This window comes from Catharus ustulatus, chromosome 3 (genome assembly GCF_009819885.2).
Source record: "Catharus ustulatus isolate bCatUst1 chromosome 3, bCatUst1.pri.v2, whole genome shotgun sequence".
NCBI classification, from domain to species: domain Eukaryota; kingdom Metazoa; phylum Chordata; class Aves; order Passeriformes; family Turdidae; genus Catharus; species Catharus ustulatus.
The window spans coordinates 112,288,811-112,312,856 of NC_046223.1; the positions used below are offsets into that span (position 1 = coordinate 112,288,811).

Consider the following 24,046-nt stretch of genomic DNA (forward strand, 5'->3'; position numbering starts at 1 on the left):
GGTGTCAGAGCCAGTCTCTGTGCTGCAGGTGTCTTAATGCCATTGCAGAAAGCAAAGGGGTTGTGGGGTGGGAGGGGATACCCCTGTAACATATTGGCAGGAATGCATGGATATTAGAGAAGGAATTACCTGGATTTCCACTGAAGGCAATTGTCACTCATTAATACAGACTAGTTACCAGCTGGAAGTGATGGGTTCAAAGCAGGGGAGGAAACAAATCAGTTACTAAGTATGAACAATTAGCCATTTTAGATCTAAAAAAACTCCAAGTGCAGTGAAGTGAAACTTCATGCTGGCATCATGTGTTGTCCCATGTGGTCTGAGAGCACTGCTCAAGTAGTGGATTATCACTCATGAGTTCGTTAAAATGCTGCCTGTCCTGTGGGAAGTGACAGGCATTCTGAACTGGGATTTATCCACAGGCATATGTGCTTCAGAGGCTGACAGCTTCAAGATGTAGTTTATTAAAACTGTGTTTATTAGTTTATGAAGCCCTTGAGCTCACCAAACATAAAGAGCAAGACGAGAAACCAGATTTTCCAATGTACCAACCAATGTCAGAGGTGGTGACTTCCTTCCAAAATTAGAACAGTACTCAGAAGTTTGCAACTTCCTTGCTTTCTGTTGCAATTTGCACCCTGAGTGTTGAGGCTGCCTTTGGAAGTGAGGTTTAGTGCTCAGGCTGGCCAGGATGCTCCTGCAGGCAGCAGCTGACCTGGGTTGTCTGTTCTGCACTGGGCTCTGCCAGCCTTCGCTCTGGCTGCACCCCAGTGGCCAAAGAAACAGCTCACACAGTCATTGCAGAGAAGCTGCTTTCAGAGTGATTTGCCTTCACCTCCTAGTTCAGAGAATCATGCAGGGGTTTGGGACCTTTAAAGGTCACGTAACCCATGCAATACACAAGGACATCTTTCAGTAATTCAGTTTACTCAGAGCCCTGTCCAGCGTGACCTTGAAGTTTCCAGGGATGGAGCATCTACTGCCTGTCTGAGCAACCTGTTTCATGTTTCACTGTTCATGTTGAAACTGTGACTTCATTGTTAAAAAATCATCTTCTTACTACTGAGCCTTAAAGCAATAGAAGTAGCAAGTAAGTACAGTAATTTCACTACTATAACACACCGGATTGTAAGGCGCACGTCCGGGTTTCGATCAAAATTTAGGGTTTAAGGTGCACCTTATAGTCATGAAATTACTGTAATTATTGGACAGCTGTAAGGTGTTCAGGTAAGGCCTAAGCACCATCAGCAACTTAGAATAAGCTGCTTTTTCTGTTGCAGCTTGTTAGGATGATTGCGAGCCTTTTGCTGGGGTTCCTGGTGGATGAGGATGTGAGGAGCTGGCGCTCCATGGGCTCAGCCCCCCTGCCCATCCAGCACAGCCGCTCTGGCTGCTCCCCCAATACAGCTGGACAGCATGGAGGGCATGGAGTGCCCAGAAGGAGGGTGTGAGCCAGCCCAAGGCACATGTGTGTAAGACAGCAGCACAGACAGCCCCACTGCTACCTTCCTCCATCACGTGCCTACAGCTGTTGCTGCCCCTTTATTCCACTGCCTGACAGTATGAGGCTTTCCTGGACTCACAGCATACTGCAGATCATGCATAATGTGTTGTATTCCTGTTCCTTACCATAATAGTACAAGTGCCACAGGAGCTAAGGAATCATCCCCTGGGCTCATTAGAGTCTAGCAAGTATCGACACCATGTGTGCTTAAAGGAAATCATCCCAACTATCCAGAGTTGGGTTCATCACCCATTGTCCTAATAGAGTTATACTATTATTTCTTAATAGCACAAAAACACATTAAAGATACTCATGAAGTTAAAAGATGGTATTTATGTTTTCTTGGTGCAAAGTTCATTAGTTAAGCTGAGGGCATAAAATAAATAAGGAGTTCTTTGTTGGGTAATGTATAACATCAATTTACTTGCAAATAACTTAAAATAACGCAGAGTCTGAAAAATGGCCCCCCGTGGAGAATGTCTGGGAATGTGAACTGGTGTGATCCCTGATCTTCACTACAAGGCAGTGGGAATGTGGGAAATTAATTTTAATTTCTCCAGCTCTGCAGAAACCATAGTGTCACTGGTATTTTTAAAGCATCTCCCCAAGAACTGGATGCAGTGCCAGGTGCAGTACAGTCTAAAGGAAAGAGGAAGTAGAAGAAGCTTTTTACAAAATGGAGCTGGGATCAATCGTGATATCATCAGTGCCAGGGTGCCTCTGACAGTCTCAGAGCCTTTTTGTGTTGATTTGTGAATTCCTAAGGTGTTCCTCTGAGCTAATGCAGCTGAGATGGTGAGTTGTTACAAAGTCACCCCGAGATCAGTGAAACCTGTTTGACCTCAGATAGGACAACAGTTTATTTAAAAATGCCTCAAGCAGGCTCAGATATGCAACAGTAGCTGCAGGTATTGAAAGCAGCCAAGGTCTGTGGAGATTTTTAGACCAGTAGCACTTGTCTCAGTTCATTGTGGTATTTTATGATAGTGAGTTGAATGCAGCATGGTACACGTTTGAACCCTAAAGGTCCATCTCTTTCAAAGCATCACGTGCCAGCCTAACCCAAGGCAACACTGGCATCAATCATGGCTCGTGTTTTGTGCAGTCTGAGTGGAGGTGAAGCAGGCTGGACACTGACATCCTGCCTGTGCAGAGCAGATACAGACTGGGGACTGATAGCAAGTCACACAGCTCAGCCCTTGCTCTTCTGCCTGGAATTCTTCTAGGAATATGCAGTGAATTCACTCTCAGTTCCCATTTATTCTTTATGCTTCAGCTGTCAGGAGGTGTTGGGAGGTGGATGCCTGTGAGCAGTGGGTATGACACCAGGCTCACTGACGCTGCATGTGGATGCTGTGGAAGCCTTTGGGCAAGTGTTGGTCACACACATCCACATCTGGGGAGGAGAAGGCTTTCCTCAATGCCCCATCCTCTGCCCCCTGTCAGTCCTTCCCACCTTGGAGTGGGCAGATGTTCCTGCAGCAGTGCAGCCCACAGCTGGATGTCCCTGGGAGAATGGAACCTCACAGGGCTTTCACACTGCATGTTTGTAGCACACCACATTGCACATCCCCTTCTCATGTGAAAATGAAAGCCCTACATGAATAAATAAACGAGTGCTATGTATTTGCAGCACCTGCCTTTCCATCTCTGGTCAAGCTGTCCCTATATAGCTGTGCTAAAAATGCATTCCATGCCCAGCTTCCTGAGCTTTGTCTTATTTAATAAGATGGCCATGGACATGCTGAAGGCAGGGATTTTAAGTACGCCAAATTACTTGGTCACTGCTTTTTAATTCACATTGTGCCTTCATGACACATTCAGTGTGGAATTAGAAGTTTTTATTAATGTTTTTGGATTGCAATAAAACCATTATTTAATTACCATTACTATTAAATTTTAAAATCTGGTGAGAACCAGAGAACAGAGATCTAAGTCCTGTGAGCATTTCTGGTTTCTAATCCGATATCCGGTATCTAGTTCCTCACTTTACCATTAACTCCTGCAGTGGTATGTCAGACCAAAGTGGGGCAATCACAGACCTAAGAATGCAAGGCCAATCTGGAAAATAAAAGCACTAGAAGCATCTGTGCATATTTACTTCACTGCCCCGTGGCTTATTTTCATTAAAATTAATATTTTTATATATTTTTAACGAGAAAACTCAGATCTACGTCTTGGCACTGTCCCAAGGCCAATAGTTTGGTACTTGTAGGGGAATATGGCTGGTTTTCACCTGAAAGCCCCACAGCAATGAGTGTTTCATCTCGTTCTTCAGTGTATTTTTCTTCCCGTGGCGAGTTCTTAGTTTTTCACTCTACTAAGTTTGAATTTTTATCTCATCCATTTTTCCTCTGTACATGCCATGTGCTCCCTTCAGAATGACTTTTTCCACTCCTCAGTGTTTCCCTACCTATTCTCTGCCCTCTGCCCTGCAAAATCAGTATTTTTGTGTTGCTGTTTATCCAGTGTCCTCTTCACTCCTACCTCTCCTTCATGGCCATGGCTTTTTCCAGCACTCTTCAGTTCATCAGCATCATGTCCATAAATCTGATGCTAAAGCTGCCCTGCAGTGGCAGGTGGAGCCTCCTGCTTTTGGCATGGGCCATGCCCACCACACATACACAGAATGTGGTGTTTGCAAGTGAGGACACTCAACTTTGGGGTCAGCAAGGAGTGTTTGCTCAAGGGTCAGTGGGGAAGGCAGAGGGCTGGCAGCCAGTTGTGTATCTGGAAGAGATCAGATCCCAGGAGAGCTCTGAGCCTGCAGGGTGACATCCAAGCCCTCACTGTTCATGCAGCACCTTCACCTGGGCCTCACCTGAGCTGTGTTCAAGATCAGATCACAGTCTCCTGGTTATCCTGTGGCCATGCCATTCTTCAGTTTGTCTGAAAAGTGTTCAAGGAGGGGAAGAGGCACTTACTATTAAAAGGAGGCTTAGTTCATATTAACCACACTCTGTTCTCTAATCTGCTCCATCAAGTGCATCAAGCTCCCCACCAGGCACCCACACCTGCCAGAAGACAATTTGATTGGTGTTCTGCCTGGTCTGGTGGCACTCCCACATTTCTTCCTCCCAGTAAAAGTGTTTAACACTTAAAAGTGTTTAGCTTGGTTATAATAACCTTTTTCTGTATGAAGTGCTGCTGCCATTCATTACAGTGCCCCTTCAGTCTCTGAGTGCATTGCTGGAAGGCAGTGTAAGATCTTTGAGCAGTCATGGAAGGGAAAACAGGTCTGTGCCACCTGGCCTTGTAATGCAGGGAGAGATGTGAGAGCCACGGACACATCCCAGGTGCAGCCTGTCCTCCCTACGTGAGGAGCACAGCAGCAGGTTAAATCATCAACCCCACGTGAAAGACACCTCTGGCTCAGGGACTGCCATGGAGTGCACACTCCTTCCTCCAGTGGCCTGACACAGAATAGAACTACTGGCTTATCTTCCTGTAGCAACAGAAAAGGAGAGGGGTGTTACCATGTTATCCACTTGGAGGAAATATTACCCTTTATGTATTATTTCATTTACATTTATTCTGCCTTCTAATCTCAAGTCTGTTTGCTGACCTGGACAAATCCCATTTAAGATTTTCCAACCTGAAATGGATTATTATATCCAGCAGCCTCAACACTTAAGACTCTGGAGGGGAAAGGAGGCTGCTTCTCTGTTTCCATGCTTCCTCTCCCCTCCCTTCCTTTTCTCCGGCAGCCTTTTGAAATACTCAGTGGCCCTACTATATCCCACAGAAGCCTCTGACACAGAACTCATGTTCACACCCAGTAGCTTTGTCCATCTCCTCTCCAGCTTGCTGCACATTGACCAAAAAGCCCATCCAGAACATGCTTCTGCAAAACTAGGCTCCTCACAAGCTGCCTTGCACTGGGACCATGTTAAGGACTTCAAACAGTGACAGAAACTGGAGTTTGCATGAGCATACCAAGCCCTGAAAAAGACACCAGCACAGGAAGGTTGCACCTGAGGTGAAGTGAGGTTAAAGATTGAAGGTGGTCATCCACATCTAAGTATCAGGAATGATGACTTGAGGTTTCCAAAATCCCAGTATCCATGAACAATTTCTGTCCCCTTGGTAATAAAACAAAAAAATAAACCAAAACACTGCTTCCTCTCTACCTGTTTCACACATGAGGGGTGTCCCTCATGTCTTTTTGCCATATCTTCATTGGGAACAAGAGACTTTTTGTGAAAAACTCCCTTGCTGAAAGAAGCAGCAAGGATTTTTCTGTTTCTATGTCTCAGTCTTGCATGATACCAATTTATGAAATTATGAAATTATAGCTAAAGACAAAAGCAATAAAAAGACAACAGATAGTAGGTGTATTGAAAAATTGAGAATCAAACATGATTGCCTCTGAAAAAAAAGGAAAAAAAGAATATCAGATTGTCTGCCTATTCAAAAAGGGGAGAAAAAAAGTCACTACAAAAATACCCAAGGGGTTTCCCTCTCATTCTCTAACAAAAAGAAATGTGAAGTCAGTGATTCAGTCCCCTGAGAAGTCACTGTTTCTGCTGTGGGAGAGCCCCAAATAATTTCCCTGTGAGATTTGGGAGGGTTTTTTTTTTAATGTAAGAGTTTCATTCTCCTGCAAAACAGTGCTAGTCAGAGGAAAAAAAAAACAAAAACCAAGAAGATATGATAATTAAATATGGAAAATTTCTGGTGAGTGTCTTTTAAGTGGAAAAAATGTCACATATGCAAGTCTGATTTGGAAAGGGATGCGAGCCGGGTTGTTAGGACAGATAAGCCTTTCTGATGAATTACAGTGGCTTAGTGGCACCGCGAAGAAACTGAATACTCCTTGTTCTATTTTCTGGATGAATTAGTTTCTTCCCATCTGTTCCCAAGGATCAGTGACATTTTCCTAATACAGCCGTGGTTTTTTGACATATGCCTGTAGATACTCAGCGTAGTAGGAGCTCAGCTTTAACCCATCACATGGGCTCTGTCTGTTTGCCTGCTGGGTACTTCACCCCTGTGGGTCCCCCTGGGCTCGTGCCACTGTGGGGTGGGGTGAACTGAGCCAGACCATGCCATGGCTGTGCTGGGACAGAAGCAGACAGCACAAAAACATTCTTTTCATTCTCGTTTTACCAGTTGAAACCTCAATTAAGGAGGTTATCTCTCTTCTGGAGATGTTCATCAGCTTTTGCTTAACTCCTGTCAAATTAAATTGCTGTTAAATATTTAATGGAATAAGGTAGTTTTACAAGAACCTCAGGGTTACAACACACCATGCAAGAGGTAAGCAAATCCCAAAATGAAGCTGCCAGATCTGGTTTAAGCCCATCCTTTTCTGTGTTCCTAAAAGGACACAGTCATAATGTTGTAGATTAGGGAGGAACATATAAACCCCTTTGGTGTTATGGAGAGGCTGGTATCAGAGATGTAAGAGCGCAGTAAGGCTGGTATCTCACCTGCCCTCCAGCTTCTGCCCACAGGTCCCCTTGGGAGGAGGTTGCAGGAGCTGAAACCAGCAGGACTGTGTCCAGTCTGATTCCCTGTTGGACATGCAGGGGGATCAACCTTTCCTGAGCATATGGAAATGCAGATTTTGGAAAGGCTTTAACTTATAGCTACAAATGGAGAATTCATATGTGTTCCCTGACCCCAGGATGGCTTCCCAGAAAACATGCATTTCAGACCCCAAAGGGCTAAGCCACCTGCCTCTTAGAGAACTGCTTGTGAGGCTTATTTTAACTCAAAACACCGTATTTCCCCATCTTTTGTTCCCAGACACTGCTGATTGGTTTCACGGAAATGTTGATTAAAAAACTGTATCTCATCAAGACAGACATCATCATGAGGAATTTCAGCCCAACTGACTCATATTTAATAATGTGCATATGGCATGCTAGCAGCATAAGGGACAAGCCAACTAATTAGATTAGAATTATTTTATTCAATAATTTATGATTAGTTTTACTAATATTTCTAATAAAGCCACAGCTAACAAGAATTGTAAAGTGCCCTCAGAAAATCTGATTGAACTTGACTCAGAATGAGAGATTTGCTTAATTTCAAACTCCCAACCTCACACAGTTTGTTGCTAAATTACAGGACTGCTTGGAGATACATACACATCTGAAAATAAAAATGCAGGTGAATTTATGAGACAGATAAAGGTGAGAAAGAAATCAGATCTCAGAAAATCTTCTGGAAATGCATGGGTGACCTTCCCACAAGCAAAAGCATAATATAAAAGAGTATCAACTATTGGATATTATTAAGGGGGTCTCTGTGCTGTGGGTTTCTGCTATACTTAGCTGCTGCACAAGTATGTGAAGCATCTGAGCAAAAAATTTCAGCAATTCAAAATTCTGAAACAATTTGACATCTTCATTTTGTATGTTACTGTGGAACTTTCATGGTGACTCCATTAGGCTTCAGGAGAAGATAATTGTTCTTTACCAGTTTAGAGGGAGGCACATACTGGGGGATGAAGAAGTGATGAACTTTAAAAGTGCCTTTGAGAACTTGGAGAGAGGAGAGCAAAACCAGGAAAGGTTTCCTCATTTTTCTTTCCCTAGCCTTGGAGGTTTAGAGAAACGTGACTTATCTATAAATAAGGGGAATGTATAAATAAAAAAACAGTCTCCAAACCTGAGCCTAAAACTGATCTCAGTGTTGCTTTCCATTGACAGATAACAAATATGCTCCTGCAGTCACTCTCAATGGGTTCATCTTTATTCTTGGAGGAGCTTATGCACGAGCAACCACCATCTATGACCCAGAGAAAGGCAATATTAAAGCAGGTCCCAACATGAACCACTCCAGGCAGTTCTGCAGGTGAGAAAAAAACATTAAAATGGAATTACCGGTGCCTTAACATTTTCTGTTGATAAATGAGCTACTACAAGTGAAGGGGAGAGGGGAAGGGAGGTGTGAACCATTTGGGGGTTTTCCTCATCTCTTTTTCTGCACATGCTCAGGAACACAGCATTTCCCAAAATGTACATTCAGCAGTCTGTTATGGTTCACGTGTCTCCTCACGTTCAGGCACGATGGATCACGGGAAGGGATGTGTGCTGGGCTCCTCCAGTGATTACAGGAATGCTGTTCTCAGTTTGCCATGTGCAACTGGAGGATGATAAATACCCTCTGTAGGAGAGACCACCATAATGCGGAACATTGTTGCTAACCAGCTAAAAGATCCTTGAAAGAAAAAGAATACTGAGTAAGCACCACACACCAGTATTAATTACTATTATTTATTAGGTGTTTTTGATTGCTTTTCGGGCTTGTTTCCCTGATTGTGGTCACAAGTTGAACACATTTCACAAATTGTCTGACAAAAATAAAACTTGGCAGCCATTGCAGGTACTGGCAGCACTTAAAGGCCTTTTAAATAGTTTTATATGGCTGCTGCTGAAAGACAGGCTTGTTTTGGGCTGTGCACAGGCAGCCCTTCACAGCACAGATTCCCGTGCTGGGGTAGGGCTGAGCTGCTGTTTCCCTGGAAAAGCCATAGCTGGTCTCTAGACACTGCCACAGGCACCAGGTGAGGGTTTGTTATCCATGTCTGATGCAGCAGCAGCACCCTGAGGCACTGAGCCAAGCCAGGGTGGAGGGGATGTGTCAGGCACTGTCCCAGCAAACACTGGCTGGGGCAGCAGCAAGGCCCACATCTTCCAAATATTCAGCCAGCTGCACCTTGCTCCAGGGGTGTCCCTGGGCCCCATCCCACTGTTGGCCAACACCTCCATGTTTTAACTTGGATTTAGCCTTTCACTTCGATGCAGATGAGAAAATGCCTTTTAAAAAATCATGCTCAGTTTTTCTCTTTTTTCCTGACTTTTTTCCCCATTTTCACTTTTTTTCCCCTTCCTTTTATTAATTTAAGGGGCATCCTCTCTTGGCTGCTGGAGCAGATATTGCTGCCAGCAGAGGGGTAAGAGCACCAGCTCTGTCCTGAGCCAGCTCCATGCCCTGGTCCCTGCTCTAAGGACACATCCTCCTAGCCCCTCCACTCCAGCAGGAGGCAAAGCAGAAAGAGGACTGCAGTGCTCAGGCAGCATATAATGATATTTTTCTCCTGAAAACCAGAAATAATGGGTACAACACCTCTCAGGATTAGAGCCCTAAGCTGTGAAATTAAACCTGAGGGACTTGGACATTTGATATGTTCCTGCATCTTCCCATCCATCATGGAGAGGGATGAGCTGCTTTTTGAACATCTTAGGTTTGTAAGAAGTAACAAGAATCTGTTAAATATACAAGAGAAATTGCATGGCAGATTTCAGCTGTTGGCTGAGCACCTCACCTGAAAACTTGCCAAGGTTTTTAACATGAAGGGATGCTTTGCTCTGCACCCTGCAGAACAGAACGACCAAGGAAAGTGAACTGGTGACCTAAATATTCCCTAGTGCTCAGGCACCATAATAACTGGCTTTGTTTAAGTAGAATTTGCCACCCATCCTTAAAAAGTAACTTCAAACTTTAAGATGGCATTTTTTCTAATGCCTAAAGCAACAGTGGACAGGAAACTTACATTTATAGTGGAATGGTCACCAAAAAAAGACATAAAATTGGGAGCAAGAAAGGCACCGTTTCAAAGATTCTTGAATGCACTGGGAAACAGTCAAGGAAAAATATGTCAGCCTAAAGACATGTAAAGCTGTGACAAAACCTAAATAAATCTGTGTGTATGGAAATAGGGAAGATGGAAATCAGCAGTAACAAATAGGTTAAAAACCTGCTGCTGCTACAGGAGGGTGAGGGAGTGCTGGGGGCTGATGGGAGTAAAAAGAAAGGTAAATAAAAACTTGAGGGATCAAATTTGTAATTTGAATCAGTTATAAGACCACTGCTGATGAGACTGATGAGGTAGCAAAGTAAAATACAGACCACATGGGTGTGTGTTTCTCATCTGTATTTGGAAGGGTACGAGGAGGTTTGGTTCTGTGTTCTGCTGTGAGGAACCAGAAGCAGTCACTATTGGCAGCAAGGAAAGATGGGAACTCTGTATATTCTCAGATCCAGCAACCCAGCTGTCTTAGACACAGGTGTCTTTAGAGACTTTGTTGAGAAGCTGATTGAACCACTAATGTTGATTTTTAATAACTTTTCAAGTTGAGAATGGATCAGGGCACTGCTAAAGTGTTTTCCATATTTTGAAAAGGTGAAAAGGAGAATTTCAATGCAGCAATTAATTTTGCAAAGTACCAGCATCGAGGTAAGTGGTCTCACAGCCTCGTGTTGGTCCTCTGCAAAATACCAGAGTGGTTAATTTGGGATTTCATCAACAAATAACTAGATGCTAATAAAATAATGAAGATCAATCAATGCACTTTTCTGGAAAATGAGGCTTGTTAAACCACCCTGTTGTGATAGAATCATTTAGGTTTGAAAAAAGCTCTAAGGTCCTTGAATCCAGCCATAAACTTGACACTGCCAAGTCCACCAAAGGTGTGGGAAGCCTGGTTCTTTGTTTTGGTTTGTAATACAACACGCCTGGCTGCTAAAGACAACTGAGAAGCTGTAATATACTGCAATTTCTCCAAGGTATTTGGCTGGCATTATATGGAATTAACAAGGCACATGGCAGGGAGATTAAATCTGCTTCACTGACAGATCTCAAAATGTAGTTGTTAATGAGAAGATATCATGGAGCAAGGCCACTGGTAGCAAGCATTTCTTCTTCTTCTTCAATGCTATTTAATACATCTATCAACAATCCAGGTAATAGAAAATCTCTCCTGATAAAGGCTGCAGGGGGCTTAACACTTACTGAGTACAAAATGTTACAGAAGGAACTATTTTATCAGTTCCCTGAATATCTCAGCTGAACTGTCTCAAGCCAGCAGTGGTATTTTAAATACAAAGTAAGACATGGAGGAAGCACACTCATAGCAGCCCTGCTCCCTAAGAAAGCCAGGCTCTCAGAGGAGGACATAGAGGAGATCACTCAGAGCAGCACAACATGAGCTCGCATCACAGTGCTCTGGATTAAAGGTCAGTGCAATATTGGAGACATAAAACAAGCCCCAACACCAAAATGAAAACAAGCTGAAGCTGGATAGAGCTAGTGCAGGTCCTGGGTCCTGCATCAGCATGTGAGAATGTCAGCAGAAGTTCAAAGGGAAGCTGCCAAAGTGACCCCAGATTACAAATCAAACCTTTGACACGAGTTTATCAAAGAAAGGCTGAGATGTGAGTTGATCACTGGGAGCAAATGGAGAAGCTTTCAGTCCCACAGACACAGGCGTAGCGGGTTACAAGGCCTGGAAAGTCAAGTTACACATCTTGGCCTTGAAGTGAAGCACTTTTCCAACAGCAAGGATAATTAAACAGAGAAGCAGCAAGGGAGGGGGTGAAGTCACCAACACTCGCTGTTTTTAAGAGGAGATTAGATACATTTCCAGGAGAGATGCTGCCTGGGGAAATGTCCATGACCTGCACATACACAAGCTCAGATTAACTAAGCACAAAGGTCCCTTCTGACCTTAGCCCATGAATCTATAAATTCCTCATTCCACTCATTAGCATGGATCACAAAAAGCATGGTTTAAAAGCAGCAACATAAACAACTTAAAAATTAACTGCATGCTATTGATCTCCTCTCACCAGGAATCACTCAATACTGAATTTGCTGGGAAAAATCTTGACTGCATCACTTTTATTTTTATCTGCTTTGTTTCTACATGTTAGTGATGAGGGAGCATGATAGCCTGGAGCAGAGGGAAAAGAAATGTGTGTGACATTCCCTGCCTGTGAAAAATTAAAGGTCCATTTAAATGGTTTTAATATCAAGTTAAATTACTTTTAATGAAAAATGAAAAATAAATGGTTCGGGTCTCCAGCTCACAATCAACAGAAGAGCAAATTGAGGATCATTTTCAGATTAAGCCCAGCCTGATGGAAGTCAATAAGAAATTCAAGCTGATGTAGAATTAACCCTTTCAAAGATGGTGCTAAATGAGAAAATAGCTATATAATATGCATGAAACAATTTAAAAATCACTGAGATTGAACACCTTCCACACAACAGGTGAGGGAAATATTTGACATTTCCCAAACATCAGGCAGCTGTGAGCTTTTTGCCACACACCCTGTCTCGGTTTGGGAGCCCCTGTTTATTTGCAGGATCTTGAGATGATGGACAGCAGCCAACAGGAATGAAAAGCCAGGATGAGATGATGACACCTCTGCCAGACACCTCCCTCCAAAAAGACTTGCAGATATCCCTCCCCTTCAGCGTGGCAAGGCCTCCCTTTGCAGGCAGTTCTCCCTTCCTGCAGTGCCCTTCAAGGGTTTATTTTTCCACAAGTGAAAAGAATACCAAATGCGTTCCTGTGCATGATTAAAAATTCCATATTCTGCTTGCTTAGGATGCAAGCAGCGTGCAGACAGGCTTGTGCTACAGAGAGCCTCCACGGGGCAACAGCAGCAGCATGGTGGTGCCAGCAATAATTCCAGAGAAGCTAATTTAGTACCAGCAATTCCCAACAGACACCAGAAAAGCATTTTCTTCCTCCTCCTCTGCCTGCTAACCAGTAAGATTTATTAGATGGTTCTGCTGAATGGAAATCTTTAATAAAACCTTGACTCAGGCTGAACAGCACAAAATCAGGGTCAGTTTGGGGATCATTTTACACACACACTCTCTCTCCACCTTTTCTTTTCAAGGAAAGCCTTGTTTTTACACAGCAAAGCATGGTGCCTCCTGTACTGACCTGCCAGGCATTGCTGACCTACAGCACCCACTACAGCCTCCCCAGGCTGGCTCCTTTCTACCTTGCAAAGCTCATGGTGACTCCAGGCACTGGAAGGGATTGGAGCACAGCTTGTTTGGATGGATATTCCCAGGTTTCCTTAATGGCCATGTGCTTCCTGAACCTACAGACACAAAGGTTGATGTGTTCAGGTGGCAGCATTTGCAGCTGGAGGTGTTTGTAGTCCAGAAGGGAAAACCAAAACCTTCCAGCCTATCTGGAAGGAAACGTGTGTGTGTGGGGCTGTGCTCCACAGACAGCAGTGAGAACTGCTGCACCACACCACTGGCAGTAATTTCTGTAGGAGCTGATGACATGAAGGACTGTGGTGGGCATTAAAGCATAACTGATACAGACAGAGCTCTCAGGCCATTACTGATGTGCTGTGGACTTTGGAGTAAAATACTGCTGGTTTTCAGCAACAAGTAATGATGCCACGTGATGGTTTGGGATCATTAGCAAGGGAAAGTGCTCACAGAGTAGGGGAGAATGTAACTGGAGCTTGGCCAAAACACCCACACTAATAATCCTGCTCCAGGAAGGGGCATGATATCCTCCTAATTGACCATGACTAATCTGGACCCTCACTTATCCATCTCATTGTAAAGATGACACTCCTGGCAGCGTGACACGAACACCCGAGCTCCAGCCTTGTGTGACACAACAGCCTGGCTGGGGGCAGGGGCTGTCAGCACTGCCACCAAACGGGGCACAGAGCTCTGGCTCCCAGACTGCCACCACCCACGGACACAGCCCAGCAATGCCTTTTGCTCCAGCACTGCAAACCACCTGCAGGTGTCTCAGAAAGGTTTAAAAGAAAGCTTGTGGGGCACTTGGAGCTCTGCCTGGCACTGCCCAGAGCAACACCCTGCAGGGGCTGAGGCCCTGGAGGCTTCCCTGGTCCTAGCACCAGCTCCATCCACTTGAGGAGCATCCTGGAATTACAGAATATCCTGAGTTGGAAGGGATGTGTCAGGATCTTCAAGTCCAACTCCTGTCCCTGCACAGGACAACCCCAAGAATCCCACCAGCATCATTCAGTTCCACCTCCAGTAAAACCCTCAAGAAACCTTAGGGTGGGAAGGAAATTCATCCATTAATAAATCCAGGGATTTCTTCCCCCCCTTCCTTTAGGCAAATCCTGTGTCAGCCTAACTGATAATACTCAATAAAGTTCATTAAACTGCTCCAAATAAATTTTTGCTTCTGCATGCATACCTAGAAATGAGGACAGAGAAGAACATTGTTTGAGGCCTCAGAAGATACTAAGCTTCAGACAGTCAAAACAATACACTGATTCAGCCCAATCCAAATCTTTTGCAACCCTGAGAGTTACAAGAGAGAATTTTGAAAACTTATGTGTTAACATTTCCTGATGAGGCTGATGTGATCTTTCGGACTTTAGGAATTTTTAAAGCAGTAATAAAATTAACATTTCTTGTAGTCCCACTGCTTGATGGTATGTCCAGCATGTTATTGGGAGAGAAAAGTGCTGGAGCAAGAGCACCCAGCCTTTCACCTCTCACACATACAGAAAAAAAAACTGTGACATCCTCCATTTCCAAATCTTGCTGCCCATCAGGAGTTTCATCTTCTCACTCTACTCAGCTCTTGTCAGGCAGCACTTCTGGTTCCCACAGTTCAAAAGAGACACAGATAGACTGGAGAGGGTCCAGAGGAGGCTCTTGGAGATGACCAAAGTGCTAGAGACCCGGCCTGATGAGAGGAGACTGAAAGAGTTGGGTCTTTTCTCCCTGGATAAAAGCTCCAGGATACAGCTCAGGGGACCATCACAGAGTATTCCAGCATGCAAAGAGCAGCTACAAGGAGGACAGAAGCTCTCTCTTGAGAAGGAGACATGGGAGAAGAAAATAGGGCAACAGGTACAAGCTGCACAAAGAGAGGCTTCATCGTGATGTAAGAGTTTTTCCCTGTGAGATCAGCCATTCACTGGAACAACCTCCCCAGGGATGTGGTGGAATTCCCATCACCAAAGGTTTTCAGGATGTGATTCGACAGGATGCAAGATAATCTCATCTGGTGTCCCTTTCCCACAAAAGGTTGGACCAGGTGATGTTTCAAGGTCCCTTCCTGCCTGGGATGTTCTTTGATTTTTTGGTTCAGTGATTCAGTTTGCCCATCAAGTCCTTTAACAGGCAGCTGTCAGAGAGGGGCCTTCCCTGCCATTTGCTCAGCCTGGGCAAGGACTGAAAGATGGTTAGGCAGGGGAGAGATGTAAAGAGTGTTTAGATTACACAAGCACACCAGTCATGGATAGTCAGATTCCCAGCAGCCCTTGGCACACCTCAGCCTCATTGGAATTTTCCTGGGAGTGTGATCCAGAGCTTCATGGAGGTCAGCAGATGGATCAGAAGTGCCATGGCAGTGTCAGGGGACAGTCACAGCGTGATCCTCTGACCCTGAGCATTGCTTGGGGAATGAAGGATGCCCAGGCATCTCAGGAGAATCAGTCATAGGGCAGGAGAAGCCTCTCTAGTGAGCAGCAGTAATTACCTGCAGAGTAGAAAGCTGGGTCATTCATTAGCCTGCATGGTAATAATTGGCTGAAACTCATTTTTTTGAAGGAGTGGCTGAAGTGATCTGCATTTGGATGCCCATTACCTTCTCCCCAGACATTCTGCTGGAGAGGTGGAGGTCTGGCTGCTCCACAGCCAGGGAAGTCACTGCCCCAAAGCCACCAGGGTCTGTGTCCCTGCAGCAAGGCTCTCTGGCACAAAGCTTCTTTCCTTCCTTCCCAGGCTCTGACAGCCTGTAATCATTTTATCTCTCAGGATTAATGGCACCAAGCAATAAACTCGCATCCTAATTATTGTAATTATTTCTTTCTTTGTATGTCAGCCTTGGTAACGATGTTTTTACAGCTGATGGGATGGAAGGGAGGGGAGAAACGAAATATTGTCACAGTAAAGAAGAAAGAGCAATGAGCATACTCCTTTCCACTCACTTAAGATTTTAGAACCCACTTGAGTTTTCTGTTCCCTAAGATCCCAGAAATTAGCAGTGATTGCCCTAATATTACAAAGTAGCAGCAATTTAGGATTAAATTCCTAATTATCTTAAGCACCTACCTGCTACTTTAGCTCCAGAGATGCCTGAATGTCTCCAAAGTTCCCTGTACATATGAGGACCCACTGTGTGCTCAGAACTGTGAACTATTTATTCATGGCAGGAGCAGCTCACTGCTTTGCTAAACCTCAGGCATGACTCACAAGCTAAGCATTATGCCAGTCTTATCTACAGGAATTGCAGACGGAGAGAGCAGAATCACCATTTAAAATTCATGCAGTCTTCCAGAGGGTGGAATTCAGCATCCATTTCTTCCCCAATGCATCAGCACCGTGATGGGAAGGTACAGGATTGAGCTGCTTGTCCCAGGCACTGGGAAGGAATTATTTCCAGGGCTGTAGCCCAGGTTCCAGAGAACAAGGGCAGCACTTGCCCACTCGCTGTAACCCCAAATCCAGAGCATGGGCTGGGGAGGAGCCCAGACCCAGATCGTTTTGGGAAGGTTTCCTTGGCTGCTCAGTGCTCTGCAGTGGCAGCAGCTCTGGCTCAGAGTAGTTCCTGCTAAATGTGCCACAAAAAAAAGATTTCACTAGGAGGAATGTGGCTGGCTAAGATGTGACACAAGAATTTGTAAAGCACCCATGTCCCTGTTTAGAGACCTAACCTGAGACAGATTCCCTAACAAGGGAATACTTAAGGCCAGATTCCAGCTGTGCAGCACAGAGCCAGCAAGGAAGGGCTGGTGGCTGCTTGGCTCCTGTTCCTGTGGTCATCTGTAGAGTCTTCCCTCTGGTCATTCCATTCTTCCCATCAAGACTAAAAGCTCCATGCAGAGGAATTCCATCAGTTAATGAGCAGTGAGTGGTAGACCAGCCCTGTATATCAGTGGTGACTGAGATCTGTATTGGTGTGAGGTGCTGCAATCTACACCAGCATGTCCACACCAGTAAATTAAAAATAAGATCATTCATGGGCAGCAGACCTTGATCATCAGCACTGATGGAACCAGCCTTGGGCTCCGTGCTCCACACTAATATTTGTTTTAATTGCCCATTATTGATAGTTCTTCAGACAGATCTTTTTTGGACACCTTTTGGAGTTTGTTTCATTTTTCCCCACTTAACCCAACAAAACTGATAACTCATTTAATTTTTATTTCCTTTTTTTACATCAAGCATTGTGTAGAAGTACTGTTTTAATAAATAATCAGCATTTCATTAGAGAACCAAGGCAGCAGAGTTGCTTTGTACCACAGTCCATCTCTGACATTAGGTCTTCTTCCACATCCCAAACCATATCCCAAACAAGTAAGCTTCCATTGTTTTCAACTTCACAGTCCAGGGAAAAATAAAAAATAGTGAAACAAAACAGCAGCCACTTCCCAAAGGCCTCATCTCTCAACTCTCAATTCTGCTCATTTCAGCAGCCCCTCCACCACATCAGGAGCCTGGGGTAGGGCAATATTTCCTCCTCCTCAAGCCAGATTTTGCAAGCTGTAATTCCCAGCCTGCCTAAATAGTCCTGTCCAGAAATGGGCTTTCCACCTCTCAGCAAATATCCTAAGTCCAAAACTGTGGTTTAATAAGCACATTTGTGTGATTTACTGGGTGGGCTGGTCCTGCTACCTGCTACCTCCTGCTGGGCATAGGGACTGAGCCTTGGCAGGAGTTCCTGCCAGGCAGTGCCTCTGCCACCAGCTCTGGCTCCTTTGGAGGTGGCTCCTTCTCTTTCAAAGCCATCTTTCAGGATGTCGCTTGCTTTACTCAAGTCCTTCTTCTCCCCCATTTCTCCCTGACGTTTGAAAAATAATTACTCGTGGTTCAGTAAGTTCATTAGCAAACTCCCTCAGGAGCCTGGGCTATGCATCATCCAGCCCTGCTGATTTGTGGATAGGCTCTAATCAAGTGTTTCAAGTCTCTCTCTCCTTCCTCCTCCTTTCAGATTAACAGTTATTTTGACAAGATTCTCATTATTTCCTATTTCCTGGCAGTACCCAGGGACTAGGCTTATTTGAGTCCTCACTGTTGTCATTGTGAGTTTATTTTTAACCTCAGGCTCTGCTTCTCCACAAGGACATCAGAGTCTTGTGTTCTTCAGAAGCACGTGGCATTGTCGGTGCCATTTTAGTCTCAGTTCATCCTGTGTCTTCCAGCGTTCTGTGGCATTTGCCTTTATCACTTTTTAACTTTCCTCTTCCCACTACTTCAAAATTAGCCAGACAAAATTATTTTGCTTTTACCAAGCCTAGAGGATTACTACACTTTTTCACCTTGTTAGATCTAGGCCACCGTCTTGGTTGCAATTAATTTCTCATCTTTCCATCCCTCCTGTTCTCCCTGCTATCCTTTGGCAGGAGCATACTCTCCAGCTCTCCCTTTTCCTTCCCAACACAATCATTCATCCATCAGCTGCTCTCCAAATGGACCCAGCCACCAGAAAAGCCATCATCAACCCCATCCAGATTAACAACACCTTTAAATCAACTTGGAATGCAAATTTGGGCTTCCTGGCATATGAAAAGCAGACAACCCCAATTTTGGGTTCCCCCCCATGCAGTGGGGAGGCAGCATGGAGCACATGGCAGGTCCTGCATTGGCTTTTCCCACCCAGATGCCTCTGCCATGCTCTGCCATTTCCAAACGCACACATGGCACCCCAGCCCCATCTTCACCAGCCCAAAGCAGTGTCCTGCCATGTGCACCACTGGTCAAGAGGCCAAGGCATAAAGTGGAAGGAAGAGGGAGAGATGAGACCAAGAGGCAAGTTTTCTTTCAAATACCTTCCACTCCCATGCAATTCTCTCTTACCAGGAGCCTGTGGACCATGGCACCAGCCCAGCCCCATTATTCTTGATTTACACAAGGTATCTGAAGTCAAACACTTTAGGAAAGCAGTAAGGTTTTTCATCTTCTTTAGATGCTAACAAAGAGCTGCCCTGTCATTCCCTCAGCTGCACAGCCCTGACCATCAGATCTGTGTGCCCCAGATCCACCTTCCCAAGGACAACTCTGGGGTGCACAAGGACAAAGTCAGCAGGAACTCCAGGCCCCCATGCCAGGGCACAACCATGGATGCAGCTGAAGCAACAGAACATACTTTGAAATTTCCCCCCTCTCCTTTTCGAAGAAAGAGCTTATTCCACCTGAGATGGTGGAAACCCCAAATTGCTTAGATTGGCTTTGCACGTGCAAAGCATTAGAGGGACACACCACCCTACTGCTTTTGCTGCAGATCCCACATGTGTGGGCTGGAGAAACATCTTACTTGGACTTTTATCTGTTGTTTACATTAGAGACAACAGTTACCTACCTGGCAGGAACACAAAAAGGATTAATTTTGGGGAGAGAAAGGGAGAGAGAAGAGAAATGCTCACATAGCTTTATACAGATAAGAACAAAAAGTGTATTCATTGTTTACCCATTGCTATAAAAGACTGGGTTTGTTTTAAGCCTAAAAAGAAAATTGCTCAGTAAGACACCTAACTCAAACTAATTTTTTTTTTTTTTGTAAACACAGTGCTGTGGTTCTAGATGGAAAAATCTATGCTACTGGTGGGATTGTCAGCAGCGAAGGACCTGCCCTGGGAAACATGGAAGCCTACGACCCTAAAACAAATACGTGGACACTTCTACCAAATATGCCCTGCCCCGTTTTCCGACACGGCTGCGTAGCAATCAAGAAGTACATTCAGAGCGGCTGATGTTCCCCAGGAGTTGGATGGAAGACTGTTTGTGCCTGCTGGAAGCAGGCAAGAGGAATATTATTACTTAAGGAACAAAAGCAGCAAAGCCAGCCAGTGAACATATTGCTCTAAAGTCTTGAATAGTGTCTACATTGAATGTAGAAAAATCATCCTCACCTTTTGGTGAACAAGGAGCAGAGAGCTCCGTGCTATGTAAGATATTGTAACTTAATAATGCAAGGGTGTCACTAGATGTTATAGTGGCACTTGTTCTGGACATCGGCTTTTGGTCAACCCAGGTGCAATAGAATTTCTCATATTTTTTAAGCTGGGGAAGAGAGGAAAACAATAATCTGCATTTTACTTTAGAGCTCAAGCTTGATTCTTGAAATAACCATGCAGATTAGTTTTACTATTACACTTTAGGCATCAATCTATTTGAAAGGTCAAAGTGTCCTTACCACTTTGATTCCTACATTTGTTTCTAATACATGCTTTTCAATACCAATGACTGAGAGAGATCTTGTGTGACAGATGGCTTACGCTGATGTCAGTCTTCCATCAGATCAAACAAATATTTCAGTTCTCTAGAGAAGAGCCCAAAAACAGGGTGAGGTGGGGATTGGGGAGAAGAAGAATAGCCAATGGTAATAAATTCCATGCAAAATGATGAAAACAAAAGGTCTGTTGGGCTGGATGAGTTTCTGCTCCTGGTAATTCTCATGGGGGCACATGAGGCTGTGCCCATGCCAGGGGGTGGGGGCGCTTCTGAACCTTTTCCTCTGGGTTTCTGCTGATTCACTTGGCAGTGCTCGATTCCCGCCGTGAAAAATGGAAACTGTTTGGATTGCAGAGGCATTCTCCTGGTAAACCCACTCTTCACTTCTGGCCAGAATCACAGTAAAGCGCACAGCGTAGCGTGGGTTTGCCACATGCTCATCAAACACAGAAGATGCCTCCTCTGGCTACGCACTCGGTTTTGGCTCTCAACCAAAATTCCTTGCCTCGGGATACTCGCCACTATCTTTTATGTAAAGTCTGAGAAGTTTTTTATTTTACTTTATTTTTCAAGTTCTTTTCCTAGGTGTGGAAGCCTTATACTTCTTATTTTCAGATTTTAAACACATGAGTTTAAAGCCCATGGTAGAAAAATGCATAGACTTAAGCCCAGTGTAAGAGACTTCAAATTATTACTATGTAGAGTTGTAAGTATATGCACAGCACAGGGGTTATATTTTTATATATATTAAAATATTGTCTATCCAGAGAGCATTGTGATGTGGAAATTCTTTATAAATTTATACATAAAATGGGAGATGGACCGGGTAACACAGAGGGGGCAGGGGAAAGAACCTTAAAATTCACCAGTAGGAAGTAACCCCAAGCTAAGGATTGTCTGGTTTCCTTCCAAGTAGAGGGAAAAAAGTTGCCATACTTGCCTTTGCAGACTCAAATCCCAAATGCCATACCAGTAATTCAAGAAGGAGGGTCCTGTACAGGGTGTGGGTGAGATGTTGCATTCAATATCTAGTTGAATTTCATACCAAATACAGTAGCCTTTTTATATGGAGGGAGGTCTGCCTACAGCTTTGGGGAAATCAATGCAGATGGTTAGCTAATCATCTTATTTTATTAATAACCATTTATAAAATAAAATTTAAAAAAATAAAGACATTTGTATCTTGCAGTATTTAAAGAAAATGTGCTCGAGTCAGCTGAGTCAAGCTATAAGGCGACTCAAGCCTCTCATTTTACAGTGAGGTTCCAGCCTTTGTTATGCAGTTGTTTTATTTATTCTTTAAAGAAAAGAAAAATAATAAGCACAACAAAATTATATACTAGTATGTCATTTAAAGTATTTATGTCAAACAGGGTGCAAGTGTGAACCTAAAGATTGGAGCACAAGTTTCTAACTGCCTGGGGCAGGACTAATTTTAGTGTTGGTGTGTGTCTACCTCCAAAGGAGGTGCTACCTGTCAACAAGACTGAAACACATTCGACATTTCCAATTTAGCTTATTTCTTCATTTCTCACACTGGAACAAAACTGGCTATTTCTGTGAATAATATTAAAAACAGGGTTATCTGTAATGGTATTGTATATAGTTTATGTTTACTGTTAAGTTCTTGTTATATTATAATAAATATATTTATAGATCTAGATTCAGCATCCAGATTGGATTAATTTTGTCATGATTGGTCAAGAAAAACCACTGCACAAATGGGGACTTCATGTTTCAACCAAGCCAGGGATGAAAATGTACTCATTCCATCCAACTAGTTTCTCTTGCAAATTCAAAAATTTATTGCTAATACTTAAACACGCAGAAGCTTCCAAACTGCTTTCATTCTCATTTCAGAAAAAATCTCTTTAAAGTAATTTTAGATTTTATTCAGAAAGATTGTTCCTTTTCCCAAACGTACTAGTAAGTAAAGAACAGAAGGGCTCAGGATAGTTTAGGAAATGAAAAGAAACCCTGATAAACAGGTTTTTAACTTTATTTTTTTAAATGAAAGCAAAAATTTCTGCTGCACTGCTGCTGCAATGTCTAAAAGATGAAAGCTGCATTTGCCCTATGGTCAAAATTCCTTCATATCCAGTGTGGGAGCTCTGTACCTCACTGGATACATCGTTCAGAGAGCAATTCCATGCAACCGTTCATGGCTTCTTTGATGTTTCATTAGGGTGTCATCTGGTAGTTGTAAAACTGGATCTGGAACAAAGATGAGCCAAATATAACTGGTCTCAAATACCACCACAGTGGAACATTTCAGCCGGATCTGAGGAGGTAATTTCTGTTCTGCACATTAACAGGAAGAGCCTAGCATTTATTGAAATTGTCTCTGGTTCTTACAGAGTATTTAAGAGCGTGAACTGCAGTTTTTAAACATTCTAGTTTAGGCTTAGTGGCTGAGGTTGAACATCCTGTGAAGATTACTGAAAGCCTTGCAATTCAGTATTACCAAACCATGCTGCAGTAATCCAGGCTGTGAGGTAAGTTGCCAACGTTTCATCAAGGCTCTGCACGGATCTCTTACTCAGCACTAGTCAATAATACTTGGTAGGATGAACAAGACACAGACTATTTACTTTACCTGTATGTGCAAATTTATTTAGTTCCACTCTGGGAAGTTGGCTGAGCACTTTTGCCAAATGAATCATGCGCACATACCTGCTCAGAGGTTTTTCTTCTTAAAAGCTGTAAGAAATTCAGGGGGACAGGCTGGCGCAGCAGCCTGATAATAAAAACTCTTTTGCTCGCTGGTGTGGCTCTCTCCTGGCTCACCTGGGAAGGAGAGTGGTCTCCAAATGGGGCTGTTCACTGTGTTCAGGTAATCACCTACCCCTGACAACTTACACAAGCCATCCCCCTTTTCTCCCCTTGTTTCATCCAGCAGCAAACACACAGTACTAATAAAACCTCAGCAACCCCATCTTTTAATTAACTGCAGGTAGGTGTTAAGGCTGAGCTTAGCACAGTGTAACTGCAGCAGCTAATTAAGAGCGCTGGGTACACTCCAGCTTGCCCTTGGAGGAGTCCAGACAAACGGAGCGCCCGCGTTCTGCAGCTGCAGGGATTAGCCAGGAGAGCAGCTGCTCCCGCCCGGCTCCACCAGCACAAACATGTTTAATCAGCAGAGATGGAACAGGCACAAGTGGCTTCAGGTACTTATCCACCCTCCCAGCTTCTCGTGAAGGATTTGTCCGAGAAAAAGGGAACAAATCCCAAAGCTTCACACTGCATCACTATCCCCACTGAAAAAAGGTGACTTGGTGTAATGTAATATCAAATAAAACTACACACAGCATATGCAGTCAGGACTTGGCAAGCTGCAACCTGTGCCAGGTCTGTAAGAAGACACTGACTCTGTACTGCTTGGACATTTCTAACTTGTCATGCTAATACAAGCCTTTTAAATTGGATGAGACCCTTAAGCTCACCACTTAATGACTTCTTTCCCGTTTTAAGTCAGCTCAAAAACAGGAGCTGAAGCGTGCTTTCAGCTGAGGTAGAGATGGCTGCATGTACCGAAGGCAGCACTAAGTTCCCATCATCAGCAAGTGTTCAGGGCTGATAACTTCAGACTGCAGAAAAGGCCAGAA

At 44.0% G+C, this 24,046-nt stretch overlaps 1 protein-coding gene across 2 annotated transcripts in view; it reads left to right on the forward strand.

The window, feature by feature from the left end:
* KLHL29 (kelch like family member 29) overlaps window positions 1-22,104 on the forward strand; it is a 386,838-nt gene extending 364,734 nt beyond the window's left edge. For both annotated transcript variants that reach the window (XM_033054932.1, XM_033054933.1), the window contains 2 exons: window positions 8,164-8,308; window positions 19,777-22,104. In XM_033054932.1, coding sequence (XP_032910823.1) covers window positions 8,164-8,308; window positions 19,777-19,960 — 329 coding nt within the window. In that variant the 3' untranslated portion in view covers window positions 19,961-22,104. The remainder of the gene's footprint in view (window positions 1-8,163; window positions 8,309-19,776) is intronic.
* The last annotated feature ends 1,942 nt before the right edge of the window (window positions 22,105-24,046 follow it).